The 17,606-nt window shown below is 39.4% G+C and overlaps 1 protein-coding gene across 1 annotated transcript in view; it reads right to left on the bottom strand.

Moving 5' to 3' along the window:
- LOC146981013 (protein unc-13 homolog B-like) overlaps positions 1-17,606 on the bottom strand; it is a 188,879-nt gene that overhangs the window by 137,361 nt on the left and 33,912 nt on the right. The window contains exons 4-5 of the mRNA XM_085785933.1: positions 3,884-4,001; positions 2,135-2,258 (exon numbers count right to left, since the gene is read on the bottom strand). Of these exons, the coding sequence (XP_085642059.1) occupies positions 2,135-2,258; positions 3,884-4,001 (242 nt within the window). The remainder of the gene's footprint in view (positions 1-2,134; positions 2,259-3,883; positions 4,002-17,606) is intronic.

The raw sequence follows: 17,606 nt of genomic DNA, 5'->3' as shown, positions 1-17,606 counted from the left end.
GAGCACAAGAGGGGATGGTGAAATCCTGGAAGTAGAGGAAGAGTACAGATACATGGGATGGAGGAATGGATGGAAAGATGAAAGAAGGGGTGGCCAAGAGAAAGAGTAAATAATGGAGGAAGAGGGAGAGTGCAAAAGACTGAGCCAAAGTACAAAAAGAAATAAAAGACCACAGGCTCTGTAGCTCCACCCTCGCCTCAGTCGCCTCTCCTCACTGCTTCCTGTCTCATCCCATCCACATCACTTACTCCCATCTTATATTCATGTGTGTTTAATAGCTGATGAGGAGGTTTCCTTTTGGGGACCCAGAAATAGAAAAAGAAACCTCCTTACAGGACCTCCCCACAGCCAGGAAAAGAAAAAAAAGAAACATGAAACCCTGGCTTTAGTCTCTGCCATGTCATTATTTGTTTGTCATTATTGGAGGTACATATCTTTAAAATACAAAAGTTTGAATAAAAGTCTGAAATCTAAACTTTGTGTTGTTCTTTGCTGTGTGATGAAGGTTAAATATTATTTACAATGAGTAGTCACAGTTTCCACACTGTACTGGGAATATCATGACATATAAACGTAAAATATGTGTAGAAAATCACACTTTCAATACTTACTGTAATATATCCATATGGCATATGGTGTACTTTTTTAATATAGCCAATATACCAAACATGCATTCAATTTTTGATATTAGTGTATTTAGGCATATTTTGAATAGAAAATGTGTAATTTTCTTTTCAAACTTTTGTTAAAAGTACATTACTACCTATTAACATTCGTAAACAATATACTGTATATAAATTTACAAAATGCTAGATACTTTAAAAAATGTATTTGAGTTATGTACTACACACAGACATTTGAATGTTTGTGTCAGTGCGACTCACTGTGATAAGTGACGACCAGGAAGACACATCTCCTTATTGATTAACACCGGCTGTTGTTAACTGGATGTCAAAGACTGAAACTTTTTCTCTTTTTTTTTAAAGCATTTGTCAAACTTTCCTTAAATAGAGAAGGTGCTATCTTATCTCCATCTTCAGGCCCTGAGCGGACAGCAGCATGAACCAGTGCTGTGTAAATGTGTTGATAAATAAAGTGTCAGGCAGGAGGAGCAGACGCCTCAGACAGCTCCACCAGATTAACGGGAAACAAAATGCTCCAAAGACTTGTTATCGTTAATTACTATACTCCAGAAATAAAAGTGTTTAAAAGTGCTGATGAATATTTAGGAACTTCCATAATAATGTCACAAACCCTAATGGCTCCTCCACAAGATCTAATATACGAGAGGAGATAAACCACAGCAGCCAAACACAAGCTCACACAAGTCAGGCGTGAGCTGATGAAGTGAGTCAAGCAACCAACAAGAAAAAGAAGAAGATTAAAATTAAGTGAAATACATGGAGGTTTCTTCTTCTTGGCTGTATAAGTTCAAACTTAATAGTTTATTCTCATGAATTTCCATTTTTAATCAGTAGATCAATATGTAAATTACCTTTGTTTAGTAGAAGTTTCATGTACAATATTCAAGAACTTGCTGTATCAGGTTGTATCGTTGTCATTGTGTTGTAAATAAAACAGTTTGTTTGGCCTCTGGCTGTTAAAAGAAACCAGCTTAGATCAGCCTATACAGTAATTAATTTGATAGCACCTGACATTATAACATCTTTTCATACTTTTATTATTTAAGATTCTCTTGGTGAAGGAGGTGCTGCTTTTGTGATATTTCATGTTGACCATGGATAAAATATTGTTTGTTTCACTATTTCAATACAGTAAACTGCTCTGCAACACTTAAATTTATCATTAAATTAATGTAAACTGGAGGATAAAATGTTGTTATCAGTTTACATCTTATCACACAAGATGTTAGAGACTGGCTGCCATTTAGTCTTTATTCTCCTACTGCGTGTATTAATAGAGATGCAGCATTATATATTTTCTTTTGTTTAATGAACCAACACCTGAGGAGTTAAACCATCTCTCAACTAAAAATGGTAGACAACCTTTTTCTCTGCTTCAGTTCTCAAGCAGATTTTAATTTGAGTTCATAGAGAAGATCAGAGCGGTGACGCTGGCTTCTTCCCGGCTCTGTGAGTAAATGTGATTGTGTATATACATAATACACACATACCAAAGGGTAACTCAAAGCGTGTGTCCAGCAGCACTTGGTGTGGAGTCGGGTTGCTGGTGCCGCAGATCTCATCCTCCCTCATCAGGACCTCAGAGTCCAGAGACGTCCACTCTCCTGGTCCCTCCTGAAGGAGGACGGACACGCAGAGGAACGGGGAAAACAGAGGGATGTGGAGAAAGAGAAAGAAATTAATAGGATGAAAAAAAAACAAAAGAGAGGACAGTTAACTGAGGGCGTGGGCGAGCTGAAGCAGGAACACGATTCAATAAACCTGAGACGAAGACGCTCAGGCAGCTTAGACGGTGTAACGGGCGGGGTGAGAGTTTACTCTTCTATCAATCTGCGTTGGAGAAGTCAAACACTGAGCGCTGGCTGCATTATTAATGACTACACAGACGCTGCTGCTGCATCACTTAAAAACTCTTCAGAAAAAGTAATGAGGTCCAGAGGCAGCTCCTAACAACCTGCGGAAGCTTTTCAAGAGTTATCTGTCAGGTAAAGACCGTGTTTTTATAAGTAATTGCTGGAAGGTGTGTGTGTGTTTATTTTTAAGGGTTGCGTTGAGTTTAAGCAGCCTTAAGAAGCACATATACATTAGTACAAACACAAGTTACAGCCCACAGCGAAGGTAGAAGACGACGCCACGTCACATTTCTCTGCCTTTCCCTACTTCCTGTTGCTGAGATAATAATAATAATCACGGAAAAGGACAACTGCAAGAGTGCGGAACTACATGCTGCATTCACGTCATATCGTACAAGCGACATTCACATTATTCCCCAGAAAGACGTTTCTAGGAATCTCTGACATGCACTGTCTCCTGCACTTAAAGAAAACAGCTGTAGCATTTACATTAAAGGTCACACAGCAGCGCCACTGGTTCAACGCAAATAAAGCCCAATCATTTTAATTGAAAAAGTATCTATACTTCCATAAAAGTACATTTAACTCATCAATTTACTAATTTAGATGATGTTTCTCCTTTTCAATAGAGACTAACAACGGGTGTGAGCATCTGAGATGAATGTGAGATTTCTTGCATCACAGCAGAGTTGGTTTTAAAAGCAATATAATAAAAAAGAAGACAAATTAGCAGCTTCTGTTTTGATTGATTTGAAGACTGTGATATTGATCGTTACAGAGATAGTCAAGTAGCATTTTAAATACATTTTTACTATGTTGTTTATTACTAATATGACAGCATATAAGGGCAATTGTAGGTAAAAAAAAAAAGCTGGAATAGAGGGGGTACATTTCAGAGTTTTCTAGTTTTATGTTGCAAATTTACAAGAAAAAAAACTAAGATATTCTCTGACACAAATATGTAAGGAAAAAAACACAACACAACAAGATGTTGCTTATTTTGCACTCTGTCTGCAGTAGGAGATATAAGACTCTTCAGACTTTTCAGCTTGATTAATGAATAAGAAAATACTTCTTATTTCATCCCATAATCACCAGATCATGCGCTCCTCCAACCTTTGAGTTTCTGAGCTTTCCTTTTTCATAAATTTGCCAGTTTTGTCTCATAAATTAGTAAATTTTTTCTCTCAAATTTGCAACTTTACATACATACATCTGTCTTGCATATGACGAAGTATTTCCATCAAAACATGAGTAAAGCATCCGAAATTTGCCCACGTGTTGTTATTGTTGTTTTTTTTGTAAAGACTGAACATCCACTGAGAATGAGTTAGTGATGAAGACAGTGAGACATGGCTGAAAGCTCGGGCTCGGCCTGTTACCCACCTCATCAGACTGTCGGATGCTGTCCAGGGGGATCAGCGCTGTGCCGATCATCGTGTCCCATATCAAACCTTTATTCCACAGCTCCACCACCAGACCCGACTCCAGGTGATTGATCTCACTGTAGGAAACAGACACACATTAACTCCTTTAGATATGAAAGATAGGTTTTTTTTTTTTTACTTTTACAAATATTATTTTAGCATGTTAAAGCAGAAGTAAGCGATTCGGTCGTTTTGGCTAACTTCTTGTCAGCAGATGGAGTTAGCAGCCCCCGCCCTTGTCCCTACGTCACCACATTCACGTGCATCCCTTGGCTGCACACACAGAGAGGACCGCCCCTTTATGCCGTTCTCTCTCCTCATTGGATAAAGGTTGTAGGATACAAGGAAAGTTTTCTCCTCGGCTTACAGCAGAGCAGAGTGACTGACAGACCCGTGTTTCAGACCAAACACTCTATATAAGTGATTGCTGTCGGAAGATATAACTATTTAAGACTGATAGTAACACAAACATTCCACTTACTTCTGCTTTAAATCTATTTTATTGTACCTTATTCTCAACCTTCTTACTCTTTCCTTCTCTATTTAGCTCATCAGTCGTCTGTGATGTACTTTGAACCTGTATGAAACGTTCTATACAAATCGTTTGATAGCTGATTGATTCAATCAGTTGTTATCGGTAACCTCTGATCTCCAGATCCCATCATCAACAATAATAAACCTGTTTCATATACACCTAATGCAGGTTTTCCCCGCTCCTTCTGATGTATTACAGTACGTCTCCCTCCCATCAGGCCGGTAAGTGGCCGATCTCGTCCTGCGGTAGTGAGGCTGGAGGATGACAGCCGTCACTTTCTGACAGATCCGTCTTAAAGAGAAGACAGCAGCCAAACTGTCTCCTCTACTCATTTGCATATTCATATTCACATTCACATTCACAGCCCCATTCATATTCATATGGCCTCAGTTTGGCTGTCAGTCATCTCTGATGATGACACTTCACTGCTGGGATGATGGAAAGAAGAGAGTGGGCGGGAGAGGACGGAGCAATGTGTGTGTGTGTGTGTGTGTGTGTGTGTGTGTGTGTGTGTGTCACACATTGAACAAGTCAACCAGCCAAACAGCAGCCGAGTCAAAAATGATGACTTGGTTGATGGTAATCATGTTTGGCGTGATCACCGTTAACCGTCTCCATTCACGTTTTACAGGCCGGTATACGACTGGGAGGATTTGGCAACAATGGGAAACACAAGTAGAAGAGATCCTGTTGTGTCAATAAAGATTCTTCAATTGAGCAAAGTGGAATGAGAACAGAGGCCTGGAGAGGCCAGCTGGCATCGCACGGCTCATAAATGAGGCCGAGGCTCCATCTGCATTCAATTTCAATGTGTTTGAACACAATCTGTACATATGGGAAATCAGCTAAAGCTTCAATGGACAGAACGATGAACCTAAATATGTAAACACAGGAGGCTTTTTTCTTTTTTTTTTACAAACGCCAAAACAGTTTCTTCCATTTCTGGTGTGAAAATAATAATCATAACAACATAAATTAGACTTTTCTCCTATCTATTCTTTTTAAAAAAACTCAAACTCTGAAAACAACTCACAGCTTTTCATCCATTTATTTTCTGATTATGCAGCTAATTGAAAATCATAGTAAGTAACAAACAGCCTTTAAAAGAAAATATCTTGTGGTTCCTGCTACAACTAAAAAAACAACAGAGATTGAAATAACTTTATCAGAAACGGGTTGTAATGAGGAGCTTGAGATTCCACCACAAATTCACAGAACAGGCGTTGCAGCTGCTGCTACTTGAATTTTCTCTGAAGTTGATAATTTTCAGTGCTTTATTCATAACCTCGCATTAAAGCCAGCGACAGGCACAACACCCACAAATATCGAGTTAAAATATCTACAGTATATACTACTCCTGGTGGCTGACTATAGGTATAGGTGATAGGAGCCTGACTGACAAAGGTGGGAAATGCCTTCAGTTGTGCAAGAAAATTAAAATAACAAAATAATAAATATCAAAAACTAAATTATTAGGCTAAAATGTGAATTTCATTTTATTATATTTAAATATCTGGCCCCTGAGGTTTTTATCGAGAAAGATTCTGGCCGTTCAACAAACACAGTTGGTGACCCACTGCTGTAAAACAAGGCTACACAGCCATATTAATTTTTATTTGTTTATTATTATGGAATCCTGAATCAAAAGAAAAAAAACTGATTAAAAGTGACAGGATGCATGTGTCTATTTTTTGATTTTACGTTTTATATTATAACAATATGCAATCATATCCAGGAAAATCATCCGTTTTTGAAGTTAAACTTGCATCACATGTCACTGATTCAGCATTTTCTTGCTAACTTCTGACCATAAATCAAACAATTCTCACTGATATTATCTTTTTTTCTCTCTTTGAACAGTTTCTGCTGTGTAACTGCATCCCTGTATGAACTGCAGTTGCCTTATGTGTGACCCATTTCTGACTTTCCCAGCCTCTCTCATTCAGAACTAAAATATTAAAAACACCATTTGGGCCTCGTCTGAGTTTCCCCAGCCACAGTGAAATCCCCTCATCGGAAGTAGAGCATTATGTAACGTTGGCAGTCAGTCCGAGGTCAGTTTGTGTTGACGCAAAAATTAAAACAAGTGGAAAAAAAAAAAACTGAAAACAGGGGGGAAAAAAAACAAAGATGCACCTCATGATCTACTGTCTGAATTTTAATCCATGGCATTATTTCATTGAAACCATGAAACATAAAACCTAGAATAGGATTAGAAGCAGGTCTGTCTCCAACCTGTCTGACTCACACACCACGTGTGTGTGTGTGTGTGTGTGTGTGTGTGTGTGTGTGTGTGTGTGTGTGTGTGTGTGTGTGTTTCTATCTGTACGATCTTGTACCTTCACATCCAACTCAGGCATATGCCCTCCATCAACGCCCATCCATTATTGAGGGAACTGTTTTGTTGTATTTTTATCGGTCGCTCTCGCACACACAAACACGCACCTGCACACCTACACACCTCGTCTTACCTTGTGTTTCAGAGTAGATAGAGAGGAGAAAATTGACAAAAATAAATAAAAATAAAGAGGGTAAAGATGAGGGGGAAGGTAAAATGTGAGTGGCAAACGCTGAGTGTTAAGGCTTTGTCGAAATTACGGAGCCAGAGGGAGGAATTGGGGCCAAACAACAGGTGAAATCAATCAGTTTTTAACATGTTCCTGTGGAGAACGCAGCTACACTGTTCTTTCATTCGTGATGAAAGTTCATAGAAATAACTTCCACTCAAAAATGGTCACGTTTGACGAATATTTTCTGCTTCTTACTGAGAAAAGAACCTTTAATTATGTATTTTGATTTTTTGCCATGCAGCATTAATTATTGAAATGATGCTCTTATAACATGATCACTGTCATGCCGGGAAACAGTTAATATTTTGGTCCATCTACAATCCAATGAAAATTAAAGAAAATATCCTCCCTGTGTTGTTAATGTTAATGTGCTTTTAAAAGGGGACATATTTTACATGTCCTATGATGTCTTGTCTTATTATAAGAAGATATATTTGCAGTGTTTCATCTCCTCTACCAGTTTCCTCTGTGGAGCTCTGGTAAGAACACATTAGCCAATCAGAAGAGAGGAGGCTCTGAGCCTCTTCTCTGATTGGCTGACTGTATTCTCAGTCACTGAATAGAAACATAGAGCAGGATTCAGGTAAAACACTCAGAGAAACCAAATCATGCAAGTGTTGGATGGTGGGTCAAGGTGGGCGGGGCTTGGTGACTGCTTTGTTGTGACATCACAAAGTTACATAAAGTTACGACTGGTTTAAAGGCTCAGTTTCTGAATACAGGCTGTGTGCTTTTCTCTGTGGACGGAGACTTTGATACTTTCACAGTATTAATATAGACATCAAACCTGATTTATAATAGAAAAAGACATGGAAATTTCACTTTATACAATACGGGACCTTTAACGGGGAAAATAGTCTTTGATAAACAGCTGCAGTTAGAAGAGAGGCTTAAACGAGACCAAATGGAGAGGATGCGATCAGACAGCAGTTCATCATTCCTGTTATTATAACTTGATAACGTCGTTGGGTCGAGACTAACAGAGGTTGATGTGAAGGGAAGCAGAAAGGTCACCTTTTTTGGGGGGGGGAACTTAGACAAAACTAAATTGACAGAGACCTGGAAGAAAAAAGAGCAGACTGTGACCTTAATCACTGGAGAGGCCATCAGACTGAAAGATGAGCCCAAACAGAGATGGGATAAATATTTGTCTCCATCCATCCATCCATCCAAAAAAAAACAAAAAAAACATCACAAAGTCAAAGTCAAATGAGAATATAATCTACAATCACAAACTAATCTAATTAAATATGCAATTTCCACAAAATAAAGCAAATACCCCCAAATAATTGTTTTAATTAATATTAGCTTAATTAAACTACTTAAACGACCTCCTTATGCTACGTTACCCTACATAATATACGTATATGAGGTCAGTGAAATGTGTCAGTCAAGTCGTGAAGATTACGAGCGGTCAGTGTGGCGAGAGAAAGCCGGCGACCTCTGGCATGATACTGTAAATCAGGTCAGAAGATTAACACCTACAGTGGCGTGTGAGGACAAATGAGAGGAAGAGAAATAGAGAAAGAGAGAGAGAGAGAGAGAGAGAGAGAGAGAGAGAGAGAGAGAGGGAGGAGTAAAAGCTAAAAAAAAGAGTCATGTCTGTGATGAAAGAGGAGGACAGAAAACACGAGACAGACGGACAGAGACTGAATTTGAGGATGCAGCAGCACGAGCTGGGACGAGCAGCACGTGAGGCCTGGTGACCCTCCACACTGACGAGTGGAGAGGGATCAACATTCAACTGCTTATCCCCTGATCTCACGAGCCGACCCACCAACCCACCAACCAACCAGCCGTCTCACACACACACACACACACACACGGAGCGAGGCAGCTGTCCAGTGACTACCACTGTATCAAACAGTACAGATTTAACAGATTTAACCTTCGTCTTGTCTTAGCTTTCTGCTACCATCTAGGTGTCCGGGTTAGTTTTGACGCGTGTTTTAAATCAGCTGTAAAATACACTAAAAACATTTTTTTCATCCAATTTGTTTTTCTTCACTTGGTTACATTGTTAGGCTTCCTATCCATGAACATTTTGGTTTCAATATTTTTTGGTGTGGGTCTCTGGGCTTTTTTTAAAAAACTTCCTATTGTCAGCGTTCTGCTACGATCTATGGTGTTAGGGTCTTAAATCAGCTGTAAAACACACTAAAACAATTATTTATCATCCCATTTGTTTCTCATTTCTTGGTTACATTGTTAGGCTTCCTTATCCATGAAAAGGTTGGATTTGCACTTATGATTTCAGTTTTAACTCTCATTATTGCTCTTATTGTTATAATCGTGTCAAAACCGACCCTAACAACACAAATGTCATAATTTTAACCAGAGCATTGTAGAATTTTGTGGAAAAAAAATGTGGGGTTTTATTTTGTTTAAATAGAGGTTCCTGACAAAGTCAAAAAGCCTTGATGCTATAAACAAATCTATGTGGTACTTTTATGCATTTAAAACCTGAAAACGGGTCACTGGTGACCCGAACACAAGAGAAGGGTTAACACAGTACAAGAATAAGAAGCAGCAGAAGATGAGCAGACAGATGCTGCAAGGAGGAGAGGTTTTAAAAATGGCTGTGAGGAAAGTGTCAGACTTTAGCTGTAAAATACTAATCACTGACTAAATGTGTTGAACAAATGGACAAATGGACAGTTTCAGCTTCTTGTTGTTGTTGTTATAGACTGTGGCAGTAATTAAGCACTGAGGTACAATTACAACCTCCACACCAGTTACTAGCAGGAATAAAAAAACAAACATTAGTGAGTTCTTCAAGATTAAACGTAACACAGACTTTATGTTGTGAAGCAGTGACCATCCGTACACACAGCAGGCAGAAAAAGAAGTGAATAAACCTGCAGTTCACTTCTCAAATGTGACAAAATGTTTGTTTTCAACGCGCTGATGATGTGAGTCAAATAAGAAGAAACGAAAGTAAAGATGCCAGTAACAGATACAGACTATCTATCTATCTATCTATCTATCTATCTATCTATCTATCTATCTATCTATCTATCTATCTCTACAAGAACTGTACGACAACGCCAGCAGCAGTAGTGCAGATCTCCACTCTGAATCCTTGTTAGCCGCTATTTTCATCGAAGCTCACAGAAGCGATTTGACCAGGAGGACAAAAGTGGTCGACAGCAGGTGTTGAAAAGTTAATTTTAGTTTGTAAATGTGGTGAAAGGTTTCCTTTTTGTCACCATTCTCTAAATTATGTGGAACTTTTTTTTCTCCCCCCCTCTCAAACAAAAAGCATTTTCATTATAAAAGAGGAAATTTATTCACCTTGGACAGATTCAATCAAAAGTGTTGTGGGAGAAATTGCAGAACTTTTTCACTGCAGCCCGTGAGAACAAGCAGTAATCCAACACCGTGCACGTGTGTGTGTATGTGTGTGCACAAGTCTTGTTCGTTTATTAAATGAGGATAATGAATTGGATTTTTGGAGAATAATTTTGGGTCTGGTGTTTGAGGCAGGTGCTTGGCAGGTGAGCCGAGGTGACAGCTAATCAAAAGAGGCAGATTGTGCGTGTGTGTGTGTCCATGCCACCCCAGAGTACTTCACTGCTGACAATTCAAAGTTTGACTAAGAACAAATTTGGAGAGTTTTTAATATGCAAACGTTAATTAATGAGATTAAAAGTATAAAGTTCTGCAGATTAATACTTGTTTGATGTAATAATGGCTTTTCCCTGCACTACACTGTATCTGTGGGACGTAACGGACACTGACGAGTTACATCATCATCATCATCCAACATCATCACACACTTCAGGATGGCATTAACCAACATGTAATTTACACACTTACACTAAATAGTGGTTATGTATTGTTGAGCTAAACAATAGTGTTGCCATGCCATGCATAAAACTAATACTAATATGATTGTTTATTCTCCTAACTGGGAAAAAAAACGACGAGTTCTTGTTTGCTTTATTACAATGCAATACAATGTATTTCTAGTTAAACAAATACATTTAATGCACTAAATATATTATATATTTATCATCCTTTACTAATTATAGCAATTTTCATAAGCTGCACTGTTATTTTTGTTGATTGCTGCCAAACTGAATTTCTTATTTCTCATCTTATCTCATATCATCTCATCCTAAATAGGCTATCATTAAATGTCACCACAGTGTTTTCCCATGCTACTGTAACACACTGCATGCAGGCTGCCAAACTGGATTTCTTTGCATTTTAAAATATACATCAATGATGAATCTATCATATCCTGAATTATCTTAAATATTTGCAAAATTAAAATTAAATGCCACCATGTGATTTAGCGTGCTAACCAGACATGCTAACACTCAGCATGTTTGTATTCTGTGTTAGTATTAACTCAACAGACATTTTTCCATCTGTTTGTCGAGTACCCTGACATTTTCAAAGGAGTTGGACAGCTGAACTATATGATTAACCCCGTCCAGACCAAACACAGCTGTGACAGATTTCATGTCATTTAATAGCAAAGCTGCTGAGATATTTGACTCAGGAGAAGCTGGACAGACTGACGGATGCTGTAATGTTTAGGGATGCACGAAAACTATTGGTGCAGATACTTATCCGCCAATGCTCATCAGTCGATCATCTTTACCCACTACGTCATAGCCTTTCTTAACCTCAGGTGCGTGTAAACAATGGCGTTGGTTATAAGAAGCAGGAAGTTAGCAGGAGTTATCGTGCACCCCTAGTAATTGATTGATTGATTGATTCATGTCAGCGCACTTTATACTTTGTATTTTTTCACCCTATTTATCTATATATTTATTTGTACTCCTACCGTTTGACTCTATTTAATCTAATCTTATTCTTATGTACCTCAGAATGCGAACAACATTTTGTCCTGTGCATAGCTGTGTATATGAGTGACATTAAAGCAGCCTATTTCAATTCAATTCAAATTCAATTAAAGAAAACAAGGCAATGAAATGCTGAATGCATGTGACCAGAAGTGCAAAAGCAGTAGATGACTTAAATAGTAGATTATATAAATATAAAGTGCAGGAATCATATATAAATATATCTATATAAATACATGTGCAATGTGGAAGACCACACAGTGAAGTGTTGTGACTCATATCCTGAAACAGGTGGTTTAACGTCAGTGGAGAAAGTGAGAACCAAACTGTTGGACAAAGACACAGAGAGACTAAAATGATTCCTTCTTTATATCTCTCACTTTCTGTTGATGAATCCGGGGTCCAGCCAATCAGAAGATGCTCCCTTCAGCATCACCTTCTCTTTCATTTGCCTAAAAACGGGTTTGATGTTGAGAGGAGACACTTTGAAGCGGTGTGTGTGTGTGTGTGTGTGTGTGTTAAACCCTTCAGCCTAAATGGATGGCTTACAGCTGGAACAATCAGGATTTCAGAGAGTTTAACAGGTGCAGCTGCAAACAGTCAGAAAAAAAAAAAAAAAAGAGGCAGTGCTATCAGCAGGGGAGAGATGGAGACTGAGAGGAGCCGAGTGCAGCCAGGAATACAGTTACTATTCTCCAACTTCTTTTTATATTTGGGCGGGAGTGTGAGACGAGCGACGGCGGGATGGGTGGTGAACCCAAACTCAAACTCATCTCTGACTCAGACTGAAGATGAAAACCATATTTCACTCTCCACTCATCCATGTTTAATCTGCGGCGTTCGTCCAGGTCAGAGTGACAGCGGCCGACACTCTCCTCTCACCTGAGATACAGAGGCCTGACATGCAGGGCTTCACACACACACACACACACACACACACACACACAGTGTTGTGCCTCAACGCGTTCATATTTTGGGCGAACGTGAACTGAACGTACTGTATTTCCGCTTGATGAACGTTATTGTGAACGCGTTCATTCTGGCGTTTGTGAACGGCGCTCTCTCAAAGTATGACTTCGTTCAGGAGTGTACCAGATTTCCATAGAGCCTTCCAAGCAAAAACCCAGCTAAACACACTGTAAACAGGCGTTAATATGTAGCGGAAAAACCACTTAATCTGGCAACACCTACAGTATCAGCTGTTTGGATCAGCGGTGCTGGAAGAGGCGGAGTGATACAGCGCGTCACGGAGCCTGTCTGTGTGGAGGAATACTGACCCAGTTGGTTAGTAAAATATAAACGGGGTTAGAGAGGGAAGTCCAAGTCATTTGACATATTTGAGAATTTTATAAAATAGTAACGCAATAGTTACTTTTCCTGGTAATTACTTTCATCACATTGTAAAGTAGTAACTATAACGAGGAGTGTTAAAACTGCAAAAATAATTGCTGTCTGTGGTTCGATATGGGCTGAGGCAATAATTTTGATAATAATAGCTTGTAGCAACATATTGAAAAAAAGAAAAAAAAGAACAATGAACTTGTTCAGTTTTGGAACCGTGAACTTTGTTCAAAATTTTGAATTATGAACTGAACTAGTTCATTTTAAAATTTGTGAACTGAACTTTGAACTAGTTCATGTAGTGAACTTTCCCAACACTGCACACATAAACATACATGCAAACCTCTATAATATAGATAATCGATAATCACACTAACAAAAAAAAAAAGGAGCACTTATCACACCGACACAGCCTCTGGTACCTGAACGCACCACCGGCCTGTAGTAACTGTAATCATCACCAGCTGTGTTGTGTCTTCAACGGGAGCGGGTCTCTTACAGATGTCCCAGAAGAGTCAGAGTCAAAGAGTCAGACTGCACATCTGGCAGGGACCCATCAACACCACCGTCACCGCCGCCAACCAGCTGTGTGGATGTCACCTCCCGGCTGTTTCCAAGCAACACAACCACATCTGAATGGACTTAACATTTGTGACGCATCAGAACTTGTTGTCACCTTGGAAAATACTTTGTCTTCAGTAAGTGACTGAGTGATGAGACAAACCCACTGGTCCACAGGTCAAAGATTTTGATTTGATTTGATTTAGCACAAATAAGCAGCGCTGTTAGGTTTCCTGACTTGTTTTTTGCATTAGTACATGAAGTTGGGCTATAAACAAAGCTTCAGTTTCAGTAAGACTTTATAATAACTACACAATATTAAGCATTAGTTCAGCATTATTAAATACTTAATTCATCATTTATAAAGCATTCTTCCTCTTTTGATTCTAATTGGTGTGTGATTTATAACACAGTTATAAATGTTTAACTCGATTAATGAGCTCATCTATAATACAATATTTATAAAACATTCACTATTCATTAGTACATGTCCTATATATTTAGATTCAGCATAAATATTTTGTTTATGACTTAAATTATCTTCTATGAATCAGTGGCATTTACTAAATAACTGGTTTGTAACTGATATAATATAAATATTTCATCATGTGTATTCATTTATTAAGTATAAAAATACATTAACCACATTATACATATTTAATATGGTTTAACTAATTCTTAATAGTGTCACCAGTGCATCATTTTCACACATGTATCCCACTAAAAAGTCACAAACGACATTAAAAACATTTCCTCTTGATAATTTCTCATTCTCATCCTGTGAGTTACAGTATCTGGTTCCACCTTCATACAAAAACAAAGGCAAAACTGGGGCGGTGCCCAGTTGACGTTACGGCTGGAGTGCCCAGCTGGGACGGTGGCGCAGTGGTTAAGGCGGCCACCCCATGTAGAGGCTACAGTCCTCAACGCAGGCGTCCCCGGTTCGAGTCCTGCATCGGGCAGACCTTTCCTGCATGTCATTCCCCCTCTCTCTGCCTCCCCCTTTCCTGTCTATCTCACTATGTGCTGTCAAATAAAGGCAAAAACGCCAAAAAATATACTTTAAAAAAACAAAGGCAAAACTAAAACCAATGCAGCGAATAAAAACCAGATACAACCAGTGCAAATCAAAAGCTGGTTAAGCATGAAGGTTAAAAACGAGTCTTGTTGTTGCTTACTGCTCTTACTGAAGCAATCAAACTCGGTTGTTATTCATATTTGAAATCCAGCGGCGCGCCAACATGTAACTGCTGCCCCACAGTGAAGCCAATGAGACCCAGGAGTTAATTAGGCATTTAGCATAGAGAGGAGGAGGAGGAGGAGGAGGGGAGGAAGAGGAGAGGAGAGGAGAGGAGAGGAGGAGGAGGAGGAGGAGGAGGAGGAGGAGTCTTATGTAATCATGATGTGGATCCACAGTCAATCTCTCCAATCCCTCTAATCAAGTCGAGGGGGATCAGTCTGGAGGAAAGATCTGTGTGTGGAACAGTGCACAATAAATAACTGTTTTGTGTGTGTGTGTGTGTGTGTGTGTGTAGGAAAGAGAGAGAGACAGAGAGAGAGATTCATGTATACGCCTGATGCTTGTGTGTTTTAGGATGCGTTCAAATACAAAGAAAAAAAAGAAAGCCTCGCCTGATTTAGACTGATGAGATTTGCAGCCTCATGAATTGGAGCGATCTGATCTCCAGTAACAGAGACGCTTCAGATTTGTGTTATTGAATTTCTGATACTGGCACGGACATTTACTTTGTCCACAAAGGACTTGATCATCTGTTAGTATGATCCATACATACACTATATTTATATATTAGAGGACACCACCACATATGTCCAAAGTCCACTGCTATGTAAGAGTCAAACATGCAGATTACTGGTGTTATTGCTCCTTTCCTCTTTCTCTGGTAACGACATTACTATAATGGTTTATTTCTAAAGAAGTGGGAAATTAACAGTGAGTGCTTTAATGAGAAATTCAAGGGAAAGCTCTTATAATTGTTGACTTTACTCTTAGTTGTTTGACCTTTGCTCCAACATTTGAGAAGCTATCGTTATTGTTTTTTAAAATTTAGTACAAACCATTCGATGCCGCTAAGACTACATGTAACCCAGGTTAAGAAACTTCAGCAGTGAGGACTTGATTAGTTACTTTCTGTCTCTCGGCCTGAGTCACCACATCAACCCCTGTCAGCGCTGGAGCAGAACAATAGAAGCAGAAAATAACTTCATCCAGCTGCAGCAGAGCTCAGGTTAAAGGTCAGGACTCAACAAAGAAAAAGAGATAGAAAGAAGAGGAATGAAAGGATTACAACCCGAAGTAAAAGCAGCTTCAAAATCCAATATAGAAGAACATTTTTTTCAGCATTTCACAGCCATTCACAACTAACAAGAGAACATCTGGGCAGAGACACAACCTGTGACTGCTGGACGTCTCATTGTCGTCACCGTGAATCCAACCTGCTGATAATCTTCAGAACAAAACTCGACATTTAAGTGCACTTGGTTTGTTTTTTGAGGCTCTGGGCCACGTTTGAAGTGAAATATCTCAGCTGTTTGATGTGCTACCAAAATGTCTCTCTCAACCTTTCTACTAGGACCAACATCAACAGGTGAAAAATATGAATCTGTCAAATATTCTGTTTATTGACCAGAACTTTTGCAAAACTAATGAGATTGGTTTCCCTCATCAATCATCAAATACACAATTCAACAACTCCAAAACGCTCTGGTGGACAAGTTGTGACCTATACACATTCACCACGCTATGAGATAATAACTGAACGTTATGAGACAGAGTTGTTTCATGCAAAACCTTTGATGCGCGTTGCCTTCAGGGACAGTTTTTCATCAAGCAGTCTCTGCATTTGCCTCGAAAACAACTCTGTCTCGTAACGTTCTGTTATTATCTCCATATCACCAGAGCGTTTTGGAGTTGTTGGATTGTGTATTTGATGAGTTTGTTGAGAGAAATCAAGAAATCCCATGAGCCTCCGTAGCGTAGCTCTGAGCAGCTCGCGGCTCTGCTCCGCCGTTCTAAAAATAGCTTGCACTGACAAATAAAGGTAACGAACCTACTGCTATGACTATAGGGATTATGGCAATGGGCCAATTTGCCAAAATGTTGAACTATCCCTTTAAGATAAATGTCAAAAAGTCAGGTTTTAATCTGCACATCCAGTGTCACACTGAAACCTGCCCCTGTCCATTTACCTGTAAAGAGAGCAAAGCCTCATTTTTGTAAACAATTCTGCTTTCTGGGCTGCACAGAAATGCAGCAACATTTCAGGAAAAAAAAAAGAGGAGTTTTTCCACAATTGCCCCCATCGGAGCCAAACCACCCCACATTAGAGCTGTTAGCCTGTCACTCTGCTTCCTCTCACACCGTGCGTAAAGGTACGTTGGTTTTATGTCTCTCCTCCAACTGGTCACCACACATGATCCTTAAAAACATTCCCCTCCCCAAAATAACTCCTCAGGGGCAGCGGAGACAAGGTGCTGGCAGCGCTACTTCTGGGACCGTAAAAAGTGAAGTGGGATTTCTAAATCAGCTACATCTGTACCTTTTCTCCCCTGTGGAATCAGACTGGGCTGGAGAATTCATTAGATTTATCACTGACTCATCCACTTATCTGAGCTCGGCATGTAATTTCACTTTCCATCCATCCTACCTGCTCCGACCACAAATTCCCATTTAGTAGCCTGCGTCAGCCGGGCCGGACTGGAGTCCCACAGGCGGCTGATGCTCCCTTTCAATTTCAGGGAGTCCTATTAAAGCCGGCTAGCAAGTCGGCTAGCAGCGGATTCCTGGCCTGAATTCATCTAAGGGCTGACACACACTGTGAAGCTCCAATTCCTCTCTGC

Source organism: Trachurus japonicus, chromosome 9 (assembly GCF_045865225.1).
Source record: "Trachurus japonicus isolate A0001 chromosome 9, Traja_1.0".
NCBI classification, from domain to species: Eukaryota; Metazoa; Chordata; class Actinopteri; order Carangiformes; family Carangidae; genus Trachurus; species Trachurus japonicus.
Note: the sequence above shows the minus strand (reverse complement) of the source record. Positions and strands in the feature narration are given on the sequence as shown.